At 45.9% G+C, this 26,457-nt stretch overlaps 1 protein-coding gene across 1 annotated transcript in view; it reads left to right on the top strand.

Moving 5' to 3' along the window:
• LOC137306057 (tyrosine-protein kinase receptor UFO-like) overlaps positions 1-26,457 on the top strand; it is a 162,655-nt gene that overhangs the window by 93,350 nt on the left and 42,848 nt on the right. Inside the window, exons 11-12 of the mRNA XM_067975103.1 lie at positions 8,156-8,285; positions 10,282-10,373. Of these exons, the coding sequence (XP_067831204.1) occupies positions 8,156-8,285; positions 10,282-10,373 (222 nt within the window). The remainder of the gene's footprint in view (positions 1-8,155; positions 8,286-10,281; positions 10,374-26,457) is intronic.

Raw genomic sequence — 26,457 nt, 5'->3', positions numbered from 1 at the left:
GAGTGGGGTAGTTGGCTCGGGGGTAGTAGGTGTCTGTAACACCTGAACCACTAGCTTTCCTTGGTGTTTACACGAGCACGTTGGTTTTAAGCTCTTCCGTGGATTACTGATTAGGTTTCTTACAGTTGAATTGCTGCTACATCCCACCATATTCTGTAAGGAGGTGCTTGTCTTGCTTATGTTGCCACACAGTTGTTTATCTATCTTAGTACAATTCATCTCATGCTCTGAACCAACAGGAGTTGCCCCCGATCGAACCCTGTGGGTGCCCCCAGTGTTCTGCATAGCTATCCATACTATAGCCGTAACATCTTTTCCCGTACAAGCAATACATACAAAATTCAGTTGAGTTTCAGTTGCCGTCTTATAGCAGGTATTTCCTTGGCTGCTACAACTGCACTCGTTGTCATTGGTAGGTGCATGGAAACCTGCATTGTTGCCTTGGGCACAGTTCTGACTGTTCCGTCCGTCTGCGGTAATAGTTACATCTGAGTTCTCAGCGAGGATGATACAGCCAAACACCAGACCACAGTGCCCCAGAAGGGTGGGTACTGGGATTTCCATGAGCAATAATCAGTTACCTAGAAAGAAAAAGAAAGTTCAGGGTAGCATCTGCTCTTATTTACAGTTCTATCTTTTCTGATACCCGACGCAACTGTTTGGGTCGTCCTGGACTGGACGGGGGTAGAGAATGGTTTCTAGTCCAGTTGACAGGTCGGATTAAAGACGGGGTTCAAGGGGCCACCCTAGGAGATTCCAAAAACAACCTCTGTAATCCCCGGGCAAGGTCTTCAGTCGGATCATCAGAGTCGGATCCCAATTGATCGGATCCCAATTCAGTGCTGGACCCCGTTTCCCCCTCCGACTTTTCTGGGTCTGAGCCAGACCTATTCATGTTTGCCGGTTCGAGAGCCCCTGGCGCAGGGAGGCCGGCGGTGGCTGGGCCTTCAGTATCGTCCTCCCCCGCGTCCAACGTGACATGGTGCATATGGAAGGAGCCCATTTTCCCAAAGGGTTTTGCAATCTGCGCCTTTTTAGGGTTCACCTTTACCTCAGTCTTGTGGAGGGTTTTAAATAGTTCCTGTAACAGGACCTTATGTTCCTCCATGGTGTCAGTTTGGAGGAGGATATCATCTACGTACTGAACGAGTGCTGAGGACTGGGAAAATCCCTTCAAACTATTTGCCAGTATGTTTGAGAATATTGAGGGGCTGTTGTGGAAACCTTGAGGCAACCGGGTCCAAGTGTACTGCTGTCCCTTGTGAGTAAAAGCAAATTTGTACTGGCATTCTTTTGTTCAGGGTATGGACCAAAATCCATTACTGATGTCCAGGACAGTAAAGATTTTTGCAGTTGGGGAAAGTTTTGAAGCGGTCTCTGGGGCAGTGGCAACAGTGGATGCCACGGAAGGCGTAACCTTATTCAAGGCTCGGTAATCTATAGTCATTCTCCAGGACTTGTCGGGTTTTTGAACAGGCCAAATGGGTGAGTTATTGGTAGAAGCAATGGGTCGGAGCACGCCTTGATTCAAGAGACTGTGAATAATATTGTCTAAGTCCTTTTCTGCCTCTACGGGAATTTTATACTGCTTCTGGGGCGGGGGATCGGGTCCCATGATTGAGACCGGTCCGGCCATCCGGCCACACTTGTGTTTGTGGGTGGCAAAAACATTTGAGTTTTGGGTTAAAATATCCTGTATTTCCGGGTCGTCTGTTACGGTAGAAGGAACAAATGTATAAGTTTTCATGCAGCATACGCGGGCGTCATACGTCCCCGTGGGTATTAACCAGTCAACACAAGTTTTGCACATTCTCCAAATACATCGGTTTGCTGGGTCATAAGCCAAATTATATATTCTCATGAAATCAATACAAATTATTGCTGATTCCCCCTGCATCTGTGGCACCGACAGGCAGGCATTCTTAAATTTGAAACTTCCCAATTGAATCTCCAATGGCTTAGTGATTGTAGCGGTCTGCCCATGACCAGTGAAGCCGCTAAGGAGAATTTCTTGATTAGTTAAGTCGTTGGGCGAGAGAGGATGCTGGTTTCCCAGACATGTTCTGGATCCACCTGTGTCCCATAAAAATGTGGTATCGCGACGTCTTACGACACCTGAGACTATAGGCCGTCCATGATTGTCACATCCTGCCTTGCACACAACCTCTGAGGTCGGACCCTGTCATTGTTGGCCCCCGGGCTCGAGTGCCGGTTGCTCATGGAAGGGTGCCATTCGCCCGGAGCATCCCACAGCGCCGGACCGGTTACTTTTTGGCGCCTGACACTCCCTTTGCCAATGTCCCATCTTTCCGCAGTTATAACAGGGTCCCCTTAGTGGTCCATATCCCCTATCTCCCTGGTTTGCTACCGGATACCTTGGAGATCCCTCAGTCCTCCATGCTGGCGGGTCATTTCTATCTGGGCCTGAGCGGAAAGTGTGGATTTTATCTTTTGGTTGGGGAGAGGATTGATTTTGATCGTCCTGCCAAGCCCTGGTCATACGCCTTAAAATCCAGGCCTCATTATGAGTGTCGTCGGTAGAGTCGAAGAGCTTACATGCCCTTTTACCGGAATCGGAGGCATGGGAAATGAGGGACTTAAACCAGGTGGCACGAGGCCCACCATCCAGATTGTCGCGGTTCAATGTTCCCATCAGGTTACAGAAAACCACCCACAAGCGTTCCGCATAAGCGCGGGGGTGTTCTCCGTCACCCTGTTTAAAATTTGCTAGTTCCATAACGGGATCCTTGCTGTTAACTCCTGCCGCCTCCTTAAGGCGATCCACATTTCAACTACGGTGCCCTGCCCTGTTCTCTGGGTTTGGGGCATGGCCCCGAATATAACGGGTCCCAAACACAAAGTCACTAGTTTCCTCAGCTCTCCCTCATCCAGTCCCTGAGTCTCAGAGGCCTGGAGAACCGCGGCCTTCCAGAATTCAAAATTAATCTTGCCATTGAACTTGGGTACGTTTTTGGCAATATCATTCAATTGGGAGAGAGTAAAAGGGGTGGAATAATTGATGGGTCCGTTGGGCACAGCGTCGACCGTTTGACCGTCGGTCCTTTCCTGTGTCCGAACAGTGACCATAGGGTTCATGGGTAGTGGGGGTGGCGGCTCCTCTGGGGCAGCAAGCCCATCCTCTGGGACAGTAGGACCTTTATTATCTCTAGGGTGGCGGGGGATCGTACCATGTCGGGTCAGGGGGGCCATAGTCCCCTTCCCCTTCTCTCATAGTTCAGGGCCGCCTCGGCCAGACTTGAGTAGTCGATACCCTCTCCGCCTCCGTCGGAGAAAGCGCATATTATGCCTCCACATGGCCTCTGTGACTTTAATACTTCTACTTCTTGATGACAGTGGGTATGATCCGTTTTATCGTATTATTCCCGCTGGTGAGACTGTTGTATGACCTTGAGGGCTGATTTCAAATCCCGACATTTTCCCTCTAGGGTACAGCGGTCCCTTGTGGACTGGTCTAGTTGCTCCTGCATTCGGTGTAATTTTTGATTACTTGCTTCGACTGCAGTCATACTAGAGGCCAATGTGGAGAGTGTGCAATCTTTTATCACTACATAATTCCTCATTTTCTTTTTGCAAATTTTTAACCTGTTTCCGGAGCTTGTCTAAATCAGACTGCAATTGGTTTTGGGTCTGACCCTGACTGTGTGTTAATGCTCGCTCGCTCATTAATTCGGAGTAACAGGCTGCCATCAGAAAATATTTAAATTTTTTTTGTTTCATTTTTCCCTTTTTATTATTGTGCTCAAAGAAGGTCTGACCTCCTTTAAAACTTGGACCGGCGATCGTCACCGCCCAGTCCTTATATGTTCCTACCATTAACTGGTTAAACTGTTCTTCCCAATTCTGGGAGGTCTCCCCTTTAGACGTGTCATGTTCCACCATAGTTACTGCTTTAAAAGCTTATCCGACTCTAACAGATATTCCCTATCCAACTTAACAGATATTCCATATCCGACTCTAATGGATATTCCTTATCCGACTCTAACGGATATACCTTATCCGACTCTAACAGATACTGTCTGTCACTTGTTCAGCCCCTTACTGTGGTATATTTTGTCCAAACCAATGTTCTAAAGTCCCATCTGGGGGTGCCAGTTGTTGCTCCAATTTCGCTAGATGTTCGAAAGATCGAACAAATAGGTTAGCAACCTTTCCTTTTAGGGTTCAAAAGTAAGTTTGGGCTGAACAAACACACCGGCAACAGATTTTGCGTACAAAGATTTATCTTTAATAAATGCTTAACAAACACCGTTCGTAGTTTAAAGTCCAATTCCAAAATATAAGACTCACAACTTATATTGATATTACCCGATTTGGTCCGAGGTGATCAATCTCTTGTCCCAACCTCTACGTGGGGTTTCCGTCCCCGGGTCCCTGCTGTCGAGTGTTGCTCCTAGGTTCTCGCTGCTATCTGGGGTTTTTCCTCCTGGTTTATACTATCCTATAATCTGTCCCATCTCCTTGATTACACATTTGTTTCCTTTTCCTGTGCCCTGATGATTAGTTTATCCTATTCTACAACCTGTCCCATCTCCTTGATTAGTTTACATCTTACTTCATCCATTGACCCATTGTTTGTTAACTGGCGTCTGTAGTGACCTCACCCGTGTCTGACGAGGTTACCTATGAGCCCTCTGTTTCAGAACATTACTGAACCTCTGCATTATTTATCCACTATCCCTTACACATGGTGACTCCTTCATTTTATTTCAGTTTTACACTACTTCTTCCATTTCCACAAGTCACTTAAAAGGAAGAGGCTACTTGGCCCATTGAGCCTGTCCTTTTGGTTCTTTAATAAACCCAACTTAACTTTGTCTTTTGAACTTTAACCCCACTTGGTAGATTAGTCTCTGAGTAAAGACATTTTTTTTGTTGAATTTATTATTTTTATGGTGGTGTGGAGTGTCCTATTAATGTTATGTGTACAGCACAAATTTTCTATCACTGAAGAATGATTCCGGGAGTGTATAGGGTTCTAATCTTTAGATCGGAAGACTTCTGTAAACAGCTGGAGCTTTGCTCTGCCTCACAGAGAAACCACGTATAGGACAATGAGCAAGAAATGAGGAGACTTGATGGCTGATTAAAAAACATTGTGCCTATAAATCATTAAAATTGTGGGATCTTGCTGTGCGCAAATTGACTGCCACGTTTGCCTACAGAAGATCTGTGGCTGCACTTCAGGAGTAAGTTCATTGGCTGTGAAGTACCTTGGGATGTTCTGAGGGTGTGAAAGGGGCTTTGAAAATGCATGCTCTTTCTTTGAAAAGTTACAGTGCTTCAGAACGGCAAACTCCAATCAAGGGGTTCACAGTCACTCAAGCCTAATTTGAAGCCTCATCCTGACTGCTGCCCTCTCCCGCAGTCATCTCATGGAGTTAGGCCGTAGGATTTTAAAAGTATGTAAAAGCCTAAGTCCCGTTTCTTAAAATGTTTAATCATAGAAATGTACGGCACAGAAGGAGGCCATTCGGCCCATCGTGTCTGTGCCGGTCGAAAAAGCACCTTCCAGCCTGATCCCACTTTCCAGCTCTTGGTCCGTAGCCTCGTAGGTTATGGCACTTCAAGTGCACATCCAAGAACCCTTTAAATGCGATGAGTGTTTCTGCCTCTACCACCCTTTCAGGCAGTGAGTTCCAGACCCCCACCACCCTCTGAGTGAAAACATTTCTCCTCAACTCCCCTCTAATCCTTCTACCAATCACTTTAAATCTATGCCCCCTGTTTATTGACCTCTCTGCTAAGGGAAATAGATCCTCCCTATCCACTCTATCTAGGCCCCTCATAATTTTGTACACCTCAGTTAAATCACCCCTCAGCCTCCTCTGTTCCAAAGAGAACAACTCCAGCCTATCCAATCTTTCCTCATAGCTAAAATTCTTCAGTCCTGGCAACATCCTCGTAAATTTTCTCTGTACCCTCTCTAGTGCAATCACATCCTTCCTGTAATGTGTGTCCAGAACTCAAGCTGTGGCCTAACTAATGTTTTATACAGTTGTAGCATAACCTCCCTGCTCTTATATTCTATGCCTCGGCTAATAAAGGAAAGTATCCCGTATGCCTTCTTAACCACCTTATCTACCTGTCCTGCTACCTTCAGGGATCTGTGGACATGCACTCCAAGGTCCGTCTGTTCGTCTACACTTATCAGTATCCTACCATTTATTGTGTATTCCCTTGCCTTGTTTGCCCTCCCCAAATGCATTACCTCACACTTCTCCGGATTGAATTCCATTTGTCACTTTTCTGCCCACCTGACCAGTCCATTGATATCTTCCTGCAGTCTCCCAGCTTTCCTCCTCACGGCCAATTTTTGTAACATCAAACTTTTTAATCATGCCCCCTACATTTAAGTCCAAATCATTGATATAAACCACAAAAAGGTAAGGTCTAATGATACTAATCTAGTTTATCTGGGACAGATCTGGAAGGTCCGAGCTCTGTGTTGAGTTAGCTGCTTTAATCAGAACAACAATAGGGCAACACAGTTGGCCCTGGTGTCTCCAAACTAATGAGGAGCAAAATCAGGCTCCTTCGTGATCAGTGACCCCTTGGGCAAGGGGCTTGAGAACTGACAGCCCAGGTAGAACCACACCCCCAATCCTTCGAACCAGCATCCCTTCAAACATAGAACCACAGAATTCTAGCACAGAGAAGGGCCATGACGCCCCTTTCTGGTGTCAACTCTTCAACTGGTGCTATCAGGGAGGGGGGGGGTCTTACTCTTCGCAGAGCCTGAGGAATGCGTGGTTGCCTGGAGCAACCTGCCTGTCTCCCTCTGTGCCACCCCGGGATTTCCTGGGACTCTCAAAATCAACATCATTGGGCCTGCGCCTTGAGTAGACATGGGCCCAGTTTTGCTGTGATAGTAAGAGAAGAAGGGTCAAGAGGCATTCCTGGCCTTCCGTCTCACTTTCCTCCTTGACTTAACTGTTGGGCACCTCAGTGGGGTTGCCCCGGGGAAAATCTACCCTAAATCTACTCCAATCCCATCTCCCCACCCTTTATTGTTTTACCATCTTCCTTTTATACTCGTCCAGTTCCCCTTTAAATTATGCTATAGTCAATACCTCAATAGCCACATGATGTATGGAGCTGGCAAAATTGGAGCAAATCTCTGTGACCTCTGCGACCTCTGCAGTGGTCACTTGGAAGGGCCTCCCGGCCCAGAATATAGTGTGAGGTTTCTACAGAGTTCGCCTGTCACTCTGTCAATAACTAGGTTGATGCAGTTATATAAACCAATCTATTCCTCCATCCAGTGTATGACGGAGATTGCCCCATCAGGATCCCTTTTGAAGAGGGAATATTTCCATCAGGCCTCTTATTGGAAAGGAATAGGGTCAACCATAAATGTCCCTTTTGGTTTATTCTACATTCCTACAACTCAGGGTAATCGCCTGATGTCTTGGCCAAAATTCATCCCTCAACCAACACCACCCAAAAAAAAAGAGGTCAACTGGTCATTCATCGCATTGCTGTTTGTGGGATCTTCCTGTGTACAAGTTGACTGGCATAATTGTCTACATACGTGACTGTACTTATAAGTAATTTGTGAAGTGCTTTAGCGCATTTCTCAGGGATATGATAAGACGATAGATAAGAGCAAGGCTTTCTTTCAGCTGTTATTGGCTGTGAATACCATCATAGTAGTGGAAATCTGGAACTCTCTCCCCAAAAAGCTGTTGAGGCTGGTGGTCCAATTGAAAATTTCTAAACTGAGATTGTTAGATTTTTGTTAGGTAAAGGTATTGAGGGTTAGGGAGTTGAGCTACAGATCAGCCATGATCTAATTGTATGGTGGATCAGGCTGGGAGCTGAAAGGCCTACTCCTGTTCCTATGTTCCTTCCTATCATCTGGGGACAATGGATCAAAGGAGGTACTGAGCCCAACAGCATAAATAAACTCCCCACATGCACATTGGCAGCAATCGATGCCAGCCCAGCTCCCTTACTGCCATTGGGATGGATGAACGCTCTCAGGCTGTGCTACGAGGTTGTCATCAGGATTTACAACTTGACAAGTGTTCGGGTTAACCCTTCTTTCTTGATGGTTTTGATTTGTGAATAGGGGCCCTGGGGGATGAAGCTCTGGACAGTTACTGTAACACATCTCTAACTCTTGTACTTTCAGGGAACGCAAACAGGCAGGCATTCTCCTGGCACTGGTGGTACGTGGTGATGGCTGTGGCTGTGGCTGTGGCCTGTGCTATTTGTATCACCGTGCTTGTCGCTCGACTGAGAAAGAAGGACGTTCGATACGGGTGAGAACTATTTGAGCTCGCTGACACTTTTTCCATTCAAAGCCGACGGATTAGGCTAAGTAGGCCTGAGTTTGGCCTAGTGCCAAAATCTGCTGTTTATAGTTCATGGCGGGAGATATCCAAATTACAGCCTGTGGACCGTGTCCAGCCCACAGGCCTTGGCAATCTAGCACTTGAAGTCCAAGTATCCCAGTTCTATTCGTGCTGATATTTCTCACCCACCGCTTTGCCCCATGGGCCAAACGCTTGGACAGGGCCGTTCTTGGTGCTGTTGCCTCATTGGTGGATACCAGAACATCAAGATCTGTTAGTGCTGACACCTTGAAATATGTGCACATTAATAGGAAATTTGCATATAAACTCTGTAGGTGGCCTGTGAAGCTCCAGGGTACATACCTAAGTGGCTATCGAAGACCTGGATGGTCCTGGTGTATTTTGTTCCATAAATACCCCAATATGGATTGTTTCACAATAAACCTGAGATAAATTCAACAGAGACCCTTAATTTCCTGTACACCGACACTATGTAGCACATGGCCAGGAGTCACCAGCACAGCTGATACAGCTTCCTGAAACTATACCGTAAGTAACAGTAAAGAAGTCCCTCACGCACTATAGATAACAACCGCTGCCTTTATCCTTTGCCCTGTGGCCACTGAGTAGAATTGATATCAGCGTCACCGCACTACAATTATGCTTGGCGTTGGCACGACTAGCGAAGAAGATGGCAGCACGAGTTGTGTTACGACCTCTGTGACTTCTAACAGTCAAAGGTGAACGTAACGGATGATGCCTGTAGTTTGACAGACTTCGCCAGTCCCCTAACACTGACCCATCCCTTGGCTGAGCGAGAATCAAATGAACATTGCAACAGGAAAAGGCCTATTCAACACATCTTGTTCGCCCTATGACTAAGAAGCTGCTCGAACTAGATTCATCTCCCTGTTGCTTTGGCCTCAAGCCCCAATCCTACACTGAAATATTTTGCGCAATGCATGCAAAACGGAAAAAAATGACTAAAATACCAAATTTTTGAATATATCTATGAGTATGAAGAGTCATCACTAGTCTTATATTGAATTATGTTTAATAGATCAAAAATGCAGCCCCTGTTTTATACAATTTTTTTTTTAACTGAGCCTCATCAGATCAGCCTTGATCTAATTGAATGTCAGAGCAGGCCCAGGGGGTTGAATGGACTACTCCTTGTTCCTAATATTCCTGTCACTATAAGGGAGCTGGATAACCAAAGACTCACTGACCTTTTAACTTGCTGGAGGGTAACGGCTTTGGCAACATATTGGGAGCGTGTTCAGGGACCACATCTCCATACGCCCCCTCCCCCACCCATTGCCCCAATTACTTCTGGCTTTAAAATGATGGGGTGTCTTCCTCCCATATTGAGGCCTGTGCTTCTCATTCAGATCAATGTGACATTAGCAAGTGGTGGCATTTACTCCGGTTCAATATTAACAGCCTATTGCCCATCCTGTGTGGGTCTGTTTAGTTAGGGGCCCTTCAGTCTTCTGTAGTTTCATACAGATTGGCCTGGAGCAGGGTTGCCAACTGTGGTTGGTCGTATTCTGGGAGGTTTCATCACATGACCTCCTGCCTCCAACCTCCCCACCCCCACCCTCCCGCCATTGGTCGCCTGACATGTCCATCCTCACGGTGCACCGCCAGGCTGACAGGACAATGAAAAGACTCTTTATTACCCAATTAGATTATTCTTCACTGCCAGTCAAATAGCCTTTATTGCCAATATTTTTATTACTAATAAAAGTGTACAAAGAAATTGAAAGAAAACACAATTTTTTTTTAATGCCCCTATGATTTTTCTCCTGGGTGTTGCTCGCAGCAGTGGCCAGGGGATTAATCTTCAATTCCTGGAGTCCCCAGGGCAATCCTGGAGAGTTGGTAACCCTAGCCTGGAGTGCTCTGGTTTGTAGGGTGACGAACACGGTCCTTACTCTCACTCGTTGCATGTGTCCTACAGCGAGGCGTTTGAGCCCATGATCGAGAGAGGGGAGCTGGTGGTGCGTTACCGAGTGAATAAATCATACAGCAGAAGGACCACCGAGACCACACGTGAGTAGTCCACATTGATCTGACATAGCCGCGCTTAAATTCGTCGGCCTGAAAACAAAGACCGCACCCAACATCCATTCTTCAATCATAGTGAAGCCCACCCACAAAAAGTTTTTTAAAAATTTAATGTTTTGGGTTACAAACTATCCGCAGGGCGTCAAGGCCTTCAGGTCAGGCTCTTCAAATATTATTGTACGAGCATTTCACACGTGTCTATGAAATTTTCTTGACTGCTTTTAATTGGGGCCCCTAACCGTCTACCTCATAATAGTGGACAAAGGAATTTCACACAATAATATTTGAAGAGCCCCATTTCAAGGCACAAATCACTTGGAGAAAAGTGCTGCAATTCCATTTTTCTGCCTGTTCTTTCTCCTCTGGGACCTGGGCTGGAATCCAGCCCACTGTGATGGAATGAAACTTTCTACTGAATGGGTGTGGGTCCACAAGCACAAAATTGATCCTAATTCAGCAGTAAATTGGCAAACCCGCTTCGGGAGGCCACAGGATGGCTGATGTGGGGAGTGTAAAAAATGTAACTCTGGTGCAGCTGGGCTTGCTGACTGGAATTGGGACAGAGTTGAGGGAGCTTTATTCTTCGTCTCACTCATACTATGCCTGGCCTGCGAGCGTTTGACGATTGCTCGGAGTGAACCTTTCATCCTGATGGGTAGGAAAAGAAACATTCCACTGTTTTTGATGCTGAATTGAATTGGAAATAAGTTGGATCTTCAACTAGCCGCGTTTCTACTAAAACTTTCAGAATTTCTCCTGTTCTTAAGAAAAGTATCAAATTCAAACCTCATTCTTTCAGGAAACATTAAGGTGTAGAAGATCAAAGCTCGAGCAGCTAAATAACCTACTCCTGTTCCTATATTCCTACGTCACGTTCTGAGATGGGGAGGTGGGTGGTTGAGTACATTGGGGTAGAAATTCATCGGCTCCCGGTTTCAGGCGTGAAGACAGCAATGAGACCGTAACGCGCGCCCAGACCGGGAGGCTTGAGGTCAGCCTAAAATTGGGCCTCTGGCCTCATTAATATTAATTGGGAGAGCTGCCGGTGCCTATCGAATTTCGGGCTGCTTGCCTCACCGGCAGTGATCCAAAGGTAAGTGTCGGGGAGGGGGGTTGAGTAGTGATAACAGGGAAGGGGATAATCATAGAATCATAGAAAGGTTATAGCACAGAAGGAGGCCATTCGGCCCGTTGAGCCCGTGCCGGCTTTTTGTAAGAGCAATCCAGTTAGTCCCATTCCCCTGCTCTTTCCCCGTAGCCCTGCAAATTTTTTTCCTTCAAATACTTATCCAATTCCCTTTTGAAAGCCACGATTGAATCTGCCTCCACCATCTTTTCAGGCAGTGCATTCCAGATCGTAACTACTCGCTGCATAAAGAAGATTTTCCTCATGTCACCTTTGGTTCTTTTGCCAATCACCTTAAATCTGTGTCCTCTGGTTCTCAACCCTTCCACCAATGGGAACAGTTTCTCCCGATCTACTCTGTCTAGACCCTTCATGATTTTGAACACCTCTATCAAATCTCCTCTCAATCTTCTCTGCTCTAAGGAGAACAATCCCAGCTTCTCCAGTCTCTCCACATAACTGCAGTCCCTCAACCCTAGAAGCATTCTAGTAAATCTTTTCTGCACTCTCTCCAAGGCATTCACATCCTTCCTAAAGTGCGGTGCCCAGAATTGGAGACAATACTCCAATTGTGGCCGAACCAGTGTTTTATAAAGGTTCATCATAACTTCCTTGCTTTTGTACTCTATGCCTCTATTTATAAAGCCCGGGATCCCGTATGCTTTTTTAACTGCTTTCTCAACCTGCCCTGCCATCTTCAACGATTTGTGCACATATACCCTCAGGTCTCTCTGTTCCTGCACCCCCTTTAGAATTGTACTCTTTAGTTTGTATTGCCTCTCCTCATTCTTCCTACCAAAATGTATCACTTCGCACTTCTCTGCATTAAATTTAATCTGCCATGTGTCCGCCCATTCCACCAACCTGTCTATACTCTCTCGAAGTCTATCACTATCCTCCTCATTATTCACTACCCTTCCAGGTTTTGTGTCATCTGCAAATTTTGAAATTGTGCCCTGTATATCCAAGTCCAAGACATTAATATATATCAAGAAAAGCAGTGGTCCTTATACCGACCCCTGGGAAACACCACTGTACACCTCCCTCCAGTCTGAAAAACGACCGTTCACCACTACTCTCTGTCTCCTGTCACTTAGCCAATTTCGTATCGGGGTACTGTGGAGTTGGGGGAGCACTCCTGCTCTTCCTGGCTCAACAGCAACGTTTCTCAATAACATTTTTAAAAAAAGAACCTTATGTTTTGGTGGCGGTTGCTCAGGGACCGCTTAAGAATGCCGAGCGAAGCAGGCCCATTTCCTGCTCCGCTCCACACAGCCCAATTTAGCAGAGCGGGCCATAAACAGGCTTTGGGCCCTTCATTTACATATGTAAGGAGCCTCAGGCCTGTTTTAGGCAGTCGCCAGGGACACCTGAAAAATAGCCCGACCCAATATCAGGTTGGATGTCTTTCAGTCATCTTTTGGGCGCGGGATGTTGGTCCCCGAAATCGGCCTGATTAACACTCTTAAAACAAGCGCAATGAGCTCCAATTTTATTGTGTTGCGGTTGGCTAATTTTGGTGCTATCATTATACCTATACTAACGTTAGTTAATGATGTCTTCACTCTTCAAGGCCCATCTGCCTGCTCTTGTTCACTTATTCAGTGGCGATCGCTCTGATTCTGTTGTCTACCTCATGTACTGGCTCTCTGGGATGGCCAACATCTGAAGCCTGGTGTGTAGTAGATAAAACTCTCTGCAAAAGGACAAGCATTCTGGTAATTTTGGAAATTGCTGGCAAGGAAACAAAAGACCAGAGTGATCATTGTCTTCCCTCCCCCTCCCCCCATTTCATCCAAAGCTGTCTACTTCAGGCTTGCTGTGAACTGATACAGTCAACTGAAAACTGGGATAATAAGCAGTTACTTGTTTGTCATTACAATGGCCATCAATGATGCAGAAACATTGCAGCGCATAAAAAGCTGCTCAGGGGCCAAAATCTCACGAAGAGAGAAGAGTCTAACTTTAGTTTCTGTGACTTTGTTTAACTCATGTTCTCCTTGGAATTGGCCAGTTGTAGTAAAAGAAAGAAAGACTTGCATTTCTATCATGCCTTTCATGACCCAAGTGCTTTACAGCTAATGAAGTACTTTTGAAGTGTAGCCACTGTTATAATGTAGGAAACGCAGCAGCCAAATTTGCACACAGCCAGGTCCCACAAACAGCAATGCGATAATGACCAAATAATCTGTTTTTAGGTGTTGGTTGAGGACTAGGCCACCAGGGAGAACCACCCTTCTCTTCTTCGAAATAATGCTACGGGATCTTTACCATCCACCTGTGAGGGTAGACAGAGCCCCAGTGTAAGGTCTCATCCGAAAGTATATACTGGAGCATCAGCTTAGCGTTTTATGCTTAAGTCTCTGGAGTGGGACCTGAACCCATGAACCTTCTAACTTAGAGGTGAGAGTGCTACCCATTAAGCCAGAGCTGACACTTTAGTGCCAATGTGATTGAGATCAGTCAACTCAACAGGGAACAATGATTAGACCACGAACCTGGGACCTTGCTGGTCTACCTGTTTCGGCTTCACACTAGGCAGCCCAGTTCCAACCTACTCACTGGGGGAGCTGCGAAACACACCAATTAAAGGCCCCTGGATACGGGTTAGAATTGTGTCCCCATTGCCCAAATTGTCTACACACAACTGACCATTATGCAGATGAATGTGTCACTACATAATGACTGGATTGTGGGTAATTGTGTGTGGGGAGACAGTAAATTATATCAGACCCTAAATAAAAACAGCTGTCCACATCTGTTGTAAACAACACTGCAGTTAAAAGGGGACGCTGCACAGATGTGAGTTGCTCACTCCCTCAACCCTTCTTCTGTTGATGGTTTTGAACTGTCTCTCTTCTTGCTCTCCCTGTGTCAAGGATACATACGGTACTTGGAGATCTCTCAAATGTCAACTATCTGCCTTTAAATTTACAACTGTGCACTGTCTTGGCCCAAGGGAATGAGGTCAATGAGGCAGGACAGATGTTGCAGATGTGTGTCCGCCTACAAACTGTCAGGGAGTGAAAACAACTCTCCTCAGATTGAGTCACAATGTTTTACAGCTCCTACAAAAAAAACACATGGCCACTCAACGGGATCTTACTTCAGAGATGTCCCAGTGACTCCGTTGAATAGACCCACTGCCCGACATGGAACTGAACTATGCAGCCGTGGGCAGTCGGCAGGATCCATCCTTGATCTGTGCTGATCTCACCAGGGTGGGGAGCTACAGTTGCCTCAGCCCTTTGGCTAGGGGAGGGGAAATTCAGCCACGGCTCCCGCTCCTGTCGCCACTCGATGACCTGACGTCAGAAGGCGGGAGTGGACGGAGGTCAGCTGAGGGCAGGCTCGGAGCTGGCATGGCCTGCCAACGCTCAGCCCAGACCCATGCAGGAAGAGTGACCACTTGGGCGGGTTACTGATGGGCAGCCGGTACCCATGAGCCAGTGAGTTGTGACCTGGTTGAAGGATTCCTTAGGCAAATTGCTCAGTGTTATCCAGTTGTATGTGTCTCCATGAAACAAATTACCGCAGTTTATAAATGAATTGGTACCTTTTAACCCCATTTGGCTTCACCATGTCATGTTTAGCCAATAATGATGCAGTAATTGATGAGGGCACAGGGTTACCAGTAATGTTTTCTGGTTCTCCGAATCCTCCACATAAAGCCTCCCTCTTCAATCATGAACCAGACATGATAATTCTTGTGGTAATTCAGGGATTGTTATGCTGGTGGGTGTGACATTACAGATTGCATTTGATCTGGAGTTGTGATCTATCAGCTGTGGCTCAGTGGGTCATACTCTTGCCTCTGAGTCAGATGGGTGTCGGTTTAAATCCCACTCCAAAAACTTGAGTACAAAATCCAAGCTGACACTCCCAGTGCAATACTGAGGGAGTTCTGCACTATCCGAGGGCCTGTTTCTCGGATGAGACGTTGAACTGCCCTTTCAGGTGGACATAAAAGATCCCATGGCACTATTTCGAAGAAGAGTAGGTGAGTTCTCCTGGTGTCCTGGCCAATATTTATCCCTCAACCACCATTGTCAAAAGCAGATTATCTGTCTTAATGATCTCCTTTGCTGTCTGTTGGAGCTTGCCGTGCGCAAATCGCCTGCTTAGTCACCTTCATAACAACAGCGACTGTACTTCCGGAAAAAAAAAGTCATCAATTTGTTGTAAGCTGATTGTCCTAAGTTTGTTCTTCTTCCTAATGGTTTGATGTCAGCCATGTTGCTCTGTGACAGTTAGCCAGACACAGACAGAGGCTGCCTTCCTCTGTTCTGTATGATTAAGACATGTCCTGCTGTGACACGAAACCACAGAAAAGAACTTCCATTTTTTCTAAAGAACCGAGGTCTCCTAACTTCAGTTGGTATACCTTTATTAGCCCGTTAAAGATGTGAATAAACTGTTTTATGAATCTAGCCCCCCGTGGCTGGAAATAGAAGGCTTTCATCATTCATTGTGAAGTAGAGACAGAAGTGCCCAGGGGAGCTGGCTCTGATGGGATTAATGTGCAGTTATTTTAATATCAGCTGGTCCCAGACTGACACACCTCAAATATTGCTGTGTAACGCTGCAGTCTCTGGAGGTGAAGGAAACTCTGAGCACAGAACAATAATCTCACAAAACACAGTGTCAGCTGTGGCTCAGTGGGTCGCACTCTTGCTTTTGAGTTAGATGGCTGTGGGTTCAAGTCTTACTACAGAGACTTGAGTACAAAATTCAGGCTGACATTCCAGTAGAGTACTGTTGGAGGTGCCATCTTTCAGATGAGACATTAAACCTGAGGTTCTGTCTGCCCTCTCAGGTGGATGTAAAAGATCCCATGGTGCTCTCTTGAAGAAGAGCAGGGGAGTTCTCCCTGGTGTCCTGGCCAATATTTATCTCTCAATCAACACCGCTAAAACAGATTATCTGGTCATTCTCACATTGCTGTTTGTGAGACTTTGCTGCGCGCAAATTGGCTGCTGTGTTTCCTACATTGCAAAAGTGACTACACTTCAAAAAGTATTACATTGGCCCTAAAACGCTTTGGGACATCCTGAGGTCGTAAAAGGCGCTATACAAATGCAAGTTAGTCTTTCTTCTTTAGAAATGCAGAGCAGACCTCAGAATCTGCCACAGAAGGGAAGGTTAAAGTTTTGGGTGGGGCCCACAGCAGAAATGTTTACTGTTCTTTTCATTTCACATTTCCATTTTTACCATGTAAGGAGACTTTGCCTGTGGTGTAACCAGGGAGGAGAACTAGCTATGTTCAACCATTCGACTGCTCTCCACTCACTTCAAAGCCCGAGCCTGTCCTCTGTTCTACCGTCCAGCTCTCCTGGACAGGGAGTCAGAAAAAGAATATGTTTCATGACCCTCTCACCTCGCGCCTCCATCTCTCCCTGTCACAACCCTTCTCTCTATTTTATCAATCCTGCTATGGTCACTGCTCCTCTCACCATTCCTCTCTTGTTCCTCCTAAGCTGCAAATAAACTATCCAAAACCCTCGTCCTCGTCCCCTTTGAGCCGAAATCTAGATTTGTTGCACCGTCCAGCACCTGATTCTTTCCCGGGTTCTTAAATCTATAAAACTCCTTCCTCCCTCAGTCTACCCTTTGTTCTACAATATTTTTAAAAGCCAAGCTTGATGTCACCTAACCACAGATTCTTGAATTAATTTGTGTTCCCTGCTATTCTTTTCAACCAAGAATTATGTTATCCTGCACCTTAGGGCTTGGGGTTTTCAATGTTGGTTTCTCAATTAAAGACATATAGCTGGTGAGTGTGCGTGTGTGTCTGTGTTTATGTGAATGTGTGTGTGTGAGAATATGCCTGTGCGTGCACCTAGGTGTCTTTGTATGGGTGTGTGTGTGTCTGTGTGCATGTTTGAATGCCTATGTGTATCTGTATCTCTATCCGTGTGAGAATGTGTCTTATCGTGTGTCTTCATTTTTCTGTGTGTGTGTCTCTCTGAGTGAGTGCTTGGCTGTGTATGTCTGTGTCTCTGTCTGCGTGTGAATATGTCTTTGTATGTGTATATGTCTGTGTGTGTATGAGTGTCTGGCTGTGTGTGTGTATGTCTGTCTGTCTGTCTGTGTATGTGCATGTTTGTCTCTGTCTGTATGTGTGTGTGTGTGTGTGTGTCTGCAGTGTGTGTCAGAGTGCGCTGGCCTGTCAGCTCACTACCCTTGCCAGGACTGAGTCGATCCCCTTGGAATGTGAATGTAAATCCTGATGAATGAGATCTCCATACTGCTCCCAGGCCCCAAGAAATGGAGGCACCAAGTATCCCTTTTATTTTGTGTTATTTAGTGTTCGGGTCGGACAGTTTAAAGATCGAGTGATCCCATTTCACCTAAGCCATGCAACAGGCTGAGGTCAGTTTGACCACAGAGGTCCTCCTCTACAAAAATTGGCACCATCTATAAAATAGACTTTATGTTTAATTCATGAGTGCTGACAACACTGCGGGAACTGGCAGGAGAGGCTCCCTCAGCCCAAGCGAGCAAGAGGGGGGTGGCATTAATGTACACACAACTGAAAGCATATGATCACTGAATCTCCTTTGCTTCATAACTGTGGGTTGGTCCTTTGGGTTTTTAACGTGCGACAAAAGATTAGAGATGAGTAACTGGAGAAGTGTGATTCTAGCCCGACCGACTCTGTAACTTGCTCCCAGAGTCAAAGGGCTGAAAAGTAGCAACAGAACAAAAAACTGCTTGTTAAAGGCTGTGAAGGCCTTGTTCAAGGTCAACTGTGATAACGTTGTGAGGATTTGTGCACGGAGGCAGTAGAAATGAAAATTGAAGTTCTGAACTCCTACTCAGAATGGGAGTTGGTGATAAGCTCAATGTTTGAATGAATTAGCACAGCTTTGTAACAATTGTGGCAAAATAATCAGTAGTGGAACTCCGGACAATGTGCTGGATGGGGCTGTATTATTTCTATTTACATTTATATAGCGCCTTTCACGACCTTAGGACATTGCAGAGCGCTTTACGGCCAATTAAATACTTTTGAAGTGTAGTCACTGTTGTAATGTAAGAACCAGGCAGCCAATTTACGCACAGAAAAGTCCCACAAACAGCAATGTGATAATGACCAGATAATCTGTTTTTAGTGATGTTGAAGGATAAATATTAGTCAGGACACTGGGGAGAACTCCCCAGCTCTACTTCAAATAGTGCCATGGGATCTTTGAAAAGGGATAAATGGCCAGATGATCTGTTCTGGTGGTGTTGGTTGAAGGATAAAAATTGGCCTGGACTCACCTGCGATGGGATCTTTTACGTCCAGCTAAGAGGGCAGGTGGGGCCTCAGTTTAACGTCTCATCTGAAAGACGGCACCTCCGACAGTATAGCACTCCCTCAGGTACTGCACTGGAGACTCATCCTACGTGGCTCAAGTCGCTGGAGTGGGACTTGAACCCACGGCCAGTTACTTTCCAAAAACTGTTACGAGGCGCATTCCACGATTTTGAAGTGTATTGGCTCAATTTGATATTGTTCATTCAACCAACAGATTATCTGGTCAGTCGGTCCTCCCTCCCTCCCTCCCTCCCATCCTTTCCTTCTTTCCTCACTTCACCCTATTGTCACACGGCACAAAATGTTCTCTCCAGACCCAAGCTTGGAAGGACACAATCTATAATCTATTCCACAGTTCAAGTGAACACTATGGGGTAGATTTTAAGTGCAGAGGTCCCAGTCCAGAATTTCATACAAGCGGATCCCATATTGGGGATTCGGATACCGAGGTCAAAGCCTGAATTCCTGATCTGCGATCCTAGTCGTTCCATAGACTAGGCCTGTATTCCCTCGAGTACAGAAGATTAAGGGGTGATCTAATTGAGGTGTTTAAGATGATTAAAGGATTTGATAGGGTAGATAGAGAGAAACTATTTCCTCTGGTGGGGGAGTCCAGAATAAGGGGGCATAACCTTAAAATTAGAACTGGGCAGTTGAGGGGTGATGTCAGGAAGCACTTCTTCACACAAAGGGGAGTGGAAATCTGGAACTCTCTCCCCCAAAAAGCTGTTGAGGCTGGAGGTCAATTGAAAATTTCAAAACTGAGATTGACACATTTTTGTTAAGCAAGAGTATTAATAGTTACAGAACCAAGGTGGGTAAATGGAGTTAAGATACAGATCATCCATGATCTAATTGAATGGCGTAACAGGCTCGAGGGGCTGTTCCTAGGTTCCTAGCCATGTGTAGCTCTGTGCTGTAAATGTTAGTCTTTATGAGAGTTTCCCACACCCTCCATTACGCTACTGGAGTCCCAGTGAGAGCACCGAGGATCTGTGTTGCTTGGGGCCTAATAACAGACTTCCCCTGAAAGTTTTCTTATAATAATCGCACCCTGATGTTTGCTGTTAGTGAGTCTGGGGTTTGGGTTAATGCAGTCATTTAGCTGATGTACCAGCTCTTTGCATCTCATGGATCTCTGGCATTCCAGAACAGGGCTTGGCACTGCCTCGGCTTCTTCGTCTGGCTGATTCAGCCAGTACTCCCTGGCGATAAACAGACTTTTGAGCCTTATTATTGGGAATTCAGGGCTAAAAATAAACAAAAAGGCAATTTGTTGAGAGTTTTTTTTCTTGTAACCAAATTCTTTGTTACATTTCAAGCTCCAAAAATTTGTTTTCAATTTTTTTTCGCCGTCTCCTCCTAATGAAGATTTCAGTCTGGTGCTTGTGGTCAGTCTTCAAATGTCAGTGCATCACCCGAGGTTTGGATTCTGCCACCAGTCGTTTACAGGCATTTATGGCAAAACAAAAGACTTGCATTTATATACGGCTTTTCAAGGCGTCCCAAAGCATTTTACAGCGAAGGAAGCACTTTTGAAGTGTACTCACTGTTGTAGTGTTGGAAAACAGGACAGCCAATTTGCACACAGCAAGATCCCACAAACAGCACTGTAATAATGACCAGATGATCTGTTTTAGTGGTGTTGGTTAAAGGATAAAAATTAGCTAGGACACAAGGGAGAACTCCCTTGCTCTTCTATCGAATAATGCCATGGGATCTTTGTATATCCAACTGAGAGGATAGATAGGGCCTCGTTTCAATCTGACAAACAGTAGTCCCTCAGTATTGCACTGAAGTGTCAGCCTGCAGTTGTGTAATCAAGTCTCAGGAACGGGACTTCAACCCACAACCTTCTGACATTAGAGGCAAGAGTGATACCCACTGAGCCACAGGGAGGGAGTCGCAGCTCTGCTTATGTGCAATAGGCCAGATCTGTGCTGGTCAAAGTAAAGCCTGTTGGTGCCCGATATGCCAGTTTCCATGGTAATCCTTTGAGCACCTTGTTGCACTGGGATTGGATGGGATGGGGGCTGAACTTGAATAAGATGCAGCGCCTTTTATTGCATCAAAATACATTGAATCACTTTTTGGGATGCGGCCTTGTGATTCCTCCATACTCGCATCCAGAAACGCCCATGACCCGGGCGCAAACCAATCACGCGGCTTAAAAAATCGCGGAATGTTGGGTGTGAGTAAGTTGCGGATGTAAGTACAATACGCCTAAGTCTCCTCGACCTTTTACGACCCTCTATCGATCCCTTCGCCCAAACGCGTCTCCGCCCACAAAACCGGCCCCTGCCCCCAAGTTACGGAGCCTCCCGTACGAGTTTCCTGCAATGCTGCTTTGCTCAGAAACTCGCTTCAAATTACCACCAGATTTTCAGGCTCATTTTTCTGGTGTTTTATTGCAATTTTTTGAGTGTTTTAAAATTTTTTTATCCTCACTGAGACCTGCTTGGTATTTTCTGTTTCTTTTTAATGTATTTTTAAGGCATAAGTAGAAGTCACATTAAAAATTGAAAAGCTTCCCAGATTGCAGGTTCCTATACACGCTGTGCCCGATGTGCATGAATTATGGTTAAATGAGCTGAAACTTTAATTTTCATACTTAAAGAGAAAATATATGGTGTGTGTTTGGCTCCTTCCTATGGCCGCTGATTTACACCTGTTTTACGTTTGGGCATATTCTAATGAGATTCGCAGGAAATTAGAGCGTAACTTGACATCGGCAGATTGGGCGCATTTCGGGTCTAAATTCCGGGTTGAGCCATGGAGGAAATTCCAGGCCGCTATGACTTGTTACATGGGAAAACATACTGCCATCCTGTGCCCGCAGCGCCCCGCGAATGAGCAGTCAGTCTGTTTTTGGGGGTGTTCGTTGAGAGAAGATTGTTGACCAGGACTGTTCCTCTTCCAATAATATGTGACCTTTAAGCCAAATTGATAGGGAAGATAGAGAGAAACTATTTCCTCTGGTTGGGGAGTCCAGAACAAGGGGGCATAACCTTAAAATTAGAGCTAGGCTGTTCAGGGGTGATGTCAGGAAGCACTTCTTCACACAAAGGGTTGTGGAAATCTGGAACTCTCTCTCCCAAAAAGATGTTGAGGCTGAAATTGAAAATTTCATAACTGAGATTGATAGATTTTTGATGAGTAAGGGTATTAAGGGTTACGGAACCAAGGCGGGTAGATGGAGTTAAAATGCAGATCAGCCATGATCTAATTGAATGGCGGAACAAGCTCGAGGGGCTGAATTGCCTACTCCTGTTCCCATGTTCACTCAAATCCACCGGAACAGGTTTAACGTCCCATCCAAAGTGCGGCACCACCTGACAACGCGAAACTCCCTCCGTACTTCACCAGAGTATCAGTGTAGCTTACGTGCCCGAGTCCGTACTCTTCTGACTGGGCATCTCTGATAGGCCGGTCTGTGCCAATGTGAAATGATTTTTGCTCCATGTTGGCACAGACCGGCACTGTAATCTGGGTGTGACTCAGCCAAAAAGAAAAAAGGAAGGACTTGCATTTATGTAGCGCCTTTCATGACCTCAGAACATCCCAAAGTACTTTTGAAGTGTAGTCACTGTTGTAATATGGGAAACGTGGCAGCCAATTTGCGCACAGCAAGGTCCCACAAACAGCAATGTGATAATGACCAGATAATCTGTTTTAGTGATGTTAGTTGAGGGTTAAATATTGGCCAGGACACCGGGGAGAACTCCCCTGCTCTTCTTCGAAATAGTGTCATGGGATCTTTTATGCACCTGAGCGGGTAGATGGGGCCTCGGTTTAACGACTCATCCGAAAGAAGGCACCTCTGACAATGCAGCACTCTCTCAGTACTGCACTGGGAGTGTCAGTCTAGATTTTGTACTCAAGTCTCTGGAGTTGGGCTTGAACCCACAATCGACTGACTCACAGTCAATTTACGACCCGCCATGTCCCTCAAACAGAAATGAGATGAATGTTGGTTGAGGGATAAATATTGGTCAGGACACCAGGGAGAACTCCTCTGCTCTTCTTCTAAATAGTGCAATGGGATTTTGATAGCCCATGATATCCCCTTAGTGGTGGAATTAGTAATTGGCAGGAGGAGCTGCTGCCCAACCCCATGGATAAACCCTCCCAGCCCAATAATAGTGCTTCAGAGCCCCATGGAAAATTTACTTTGCTTTGGAGTCTGGTGTATGGTCAAAACCAGCCTGCAAAAAATAATGGGCTGGATTTTGCTGTAAAAATAACGGTGAGGCAAACAGTGCTCACCGTTGTTTATGTGCAAATTGGACAGTAACAACCGGTGATCGCACCTGTGCAGTTAAACGCAGAAATGTAGAAGTTGCTGTCCGAGATGCTTTGCTCCTCTAAAAGCTGCAGGAAAACTGCATCTCATCATCTGAATCACCATTCAAATGTATTGAATGACGTGAAGTTCGCGTACTTACCTCATAGATTCGGACTAAACTCACCAAAAATTTAGGGCTTGTCCATTGCAGTGTAAGTACCTTTTTAACGGGCATGGTAAGTCTTAATTACTGCCAAACTGGCACTGAAAATGAACTTTTACAAGTGTGGAGTCTCATTCCTTCAGGTTTTAATTATTGGAGATTTTTTTAAAATTAAAAACGTTTTTTTCTTACTTTTTCTCTCAACTCTATCTCTTAATCCTCTTTCTCTCTCTTTATTCTGCTTTCTGTACCTGATTTGACATTGAATTCACTATTGTAACTTACACTTCCTGAGTCAGACTCTGCGCTATTAATAAATCTGATTGGTTAAGGAGATACACAGTTGCTTGCCCTGTTCACACTCGTCCCAGATGCCCTTTAGACGGTGCTGCGCTGTTTGGAGCTCCTGTTCACAGCAACGTGCCGTGAAAAACCCCCATAGAAAGTCTATGGGCGAGTGCAAGTGCGACCAATGGCTGGCACATTCCTTCGCTGCTCACAGCAAAATCCAACCCAATAATAATCTGAACTTCATGGATTTTAGGAATTCCAAATGAAACCCGTCCTTTGCCTTCTTTGGTTCCAATTGCCCTCAAGTCCTTCGACGTATCTTTCCCCTTCCCAAAGACTCCGCAGTGCGGTTTTACGGATGCTGAACAGGATCCAGCACTTCTCCCTCATGCCCGTTCTTCGTAAGTCAGCATGCTGTTTCACTATGTGAGCCTCACAGTTGAGGCCGGTCCTACCCTCGCTCAACTTCCATACGTGAAACTTCCAGCAGGGATTGCAGGAAAACCACAGATGAGGAAGGTCATTCAGCCCATCTTAATTCATCCAATCAGTAAGGCCCTACAGTCTTTCCTCTCCCCTCTCCTCCCCATTGCTGCTTCTAATTCTTCCTTAAATGATTCCACGGATTTTGCCTCCTCTATTCTATCTGACTTCCCAAAGCAAAAGAGGCCAATTGTACATAGGTACAGGAGAAGGCCATTCAGCCCCTCAAGCCTGCTCCCACCATTCAATTAGATCATGGCCAATCTGTACCCCAACTCCATTAGCTCCATATCCCTCGATATCCTTACCTGATAAAAATCTATTGATCTCAGTCCTGAAAACTCCAAATGTCCCAGCATCCTCAGCCTTTTGGGGTATTGAGTTCCAGATTTCCACTACAGTTTGTGTGAAAAAGTATTTCCTGATTTCCCTCCTAAATGGCCTGGGAATTCTTTCTTGATTCCCGCACCAGAGGAAATAGTTTCTCCATATCTACTCTATCGAATCCTTTTAACATTTCAAATACCTCGATCAGATCACCCCTCAACCTTCTGAACTTAAGGGAATACAAGTTTATGCAACCTGTCCTCATCATTTAATCCTCTAACCTCAGAATCATTCCAGTGTAGACCAGCTAAATCTGTGTTTGAACTTGGGGTTTGGCTCAGGTCCACACTGGGCTGTGCCACTGGGCAAATCCGGCCATGTTTTTTATCTGTTCTGTGGCTTTTAAATTGTTTTAGAGAGTCGGCTGGAGCTCATTGAGAAGAAAGAAAGAAAGATTTGCATTTATATAGCGCCTTTCATCTCAGGATGTCCCAAAGCGCTTTACAGCCAATTATTTATTACTTATTATTCAGAACCCCTGAAAGGATTGGCCGATTGGATGTTTAATCCGGAATATCCTGCCTGCAAGGATTGTTAGGTGGGGTTGATTTTCAGATGCTGCTGCCTGAGCTGCAACAGCCTCACTTGTAATTACTACAATCATCTGCTTTTGTTCAGCGTTTGTGGAAAACAGCCAGGGCTTCATGGAAACACTAGGTGAAAGCTGAGCCGGCAATGGATTGTGAATCATCCTAACTGCAGCCTGAGTAGAATTTTAATGCTAACTGAGCACAGCCCAGCCGAGGGGTTGGATGGGGTCATGGGTTTGATCCCGGGTCTATGTTGAGTTAGCAAGTCCCAGCCAGGGTGGCAGTCTGGGGTTAGGACGTTTGGCTACAGCGCTCCTTGGGATAGGGAGGAGAAAAAGGTCAGCCAGGGTTCATTCTCCTGTTCGCTGCTCAGTGACTCCTGCTGGGAAGACAGCGTGGGTGCCAAATAAATGTACAACATCCAAGTCTCCCGAGATAACGAGAGGCTTCCGAAAATAAGCCTCCCACCTCCTGATCTCATTGTAATCTCCTGTCAGCCTCCTGGGACTTCGAATGGTCATTGATGCATTGAAGCATCTTGGGATGTTTTACTACATTAAAGGTGCTACATAAATGCCAAAACTTCAACAAGAGCTTAATACATTCCTTTTAACTCTCACTTGTTGGAATCATCAGGCTGTCATCTAACATCTTGGGCCTGATTTTAACTCCGGGCTGGTTTTGGGTGGGTAGCAGGAAATTCAACCCACTGCTCCAGAAATGAGGCCAGGGTGATTTTAACTGCCAGGCCTCATTTAAACCCTGCCGGCAGGGAACGGGCATGAGGCATGGCCTGGAGACCACCGGCTGACACCAGGTAGGTGGTGGGATCGGATTCAGGGGCCGTCTCACAGGGGTCTTGCATTTGTGAATGGGTGCAGGAAGTGGGGGCAAAGCCCACACCAGGCTGGGCCTAAGCTTTCCTTGCTGGGCTTGGAGAAGGACTCCTGCTCTTCCAGACCCCTCAAGAGAAGTTTTTTTTAAAAACTTAACTGTTTGGGCCCCTTCTGCTCCTGAATCCTCTTTCCGCTGTCCAATGTTCCCCTGGCTGACCTCCCATCGTCTGTAAACTTGAGCTCATCCAAAACTCTGCTGCCCTTATCCCAACTCACATCAAGTCCCATTCATCCATCACCCCTGTGCTCGCTGACCTACGTTGGCTCCTGCTTCGGCAATGCCTCGATTTTAAAATTCTTATCCTTTTGTTCAAATCCCTCCATGGCCTCGCCTCTCCCTATCTCAGTTACCTCCTCCAGTCCTACAACCCTCCAAGATCTCTGCGCTCCTCCGATTCTGGCCTCTTTTGCATCCCCAATTTTCATCGCACCATCGCTCAAAACGGGAGTTAAAATTGCAGTTGGGTCCTGATGATGTCACCCGGACCTGACATTTATATGTAAAAAAGGATCCCGCTGACTTTGGGTGGGCCTCCTTGCCTCCTGCTCAGTAGAGCAGGTTAAAATCCCGAACGGTGAGTTCTTGTCAGCTTTCCTGGTGAGTA

This window comes from Heptranchias perlo, chromosome 41 (assembly GCF_035084215.1).
Source record: "Heptranchias perlo isolate sHepPer1 chromosome 41, sHepPer1.hap1, whole genome shotgun sequence".
Lineage (NCBI taxonomy): Eukaryota > Metazoa > Chordata > Chondrichthyes > Hexanchiformes > Hexanchidae > Heptranchias > Heptranchias perlo.
This window is presented reverse-complemented; position numbering and strand designations above follow the sequence as displayed.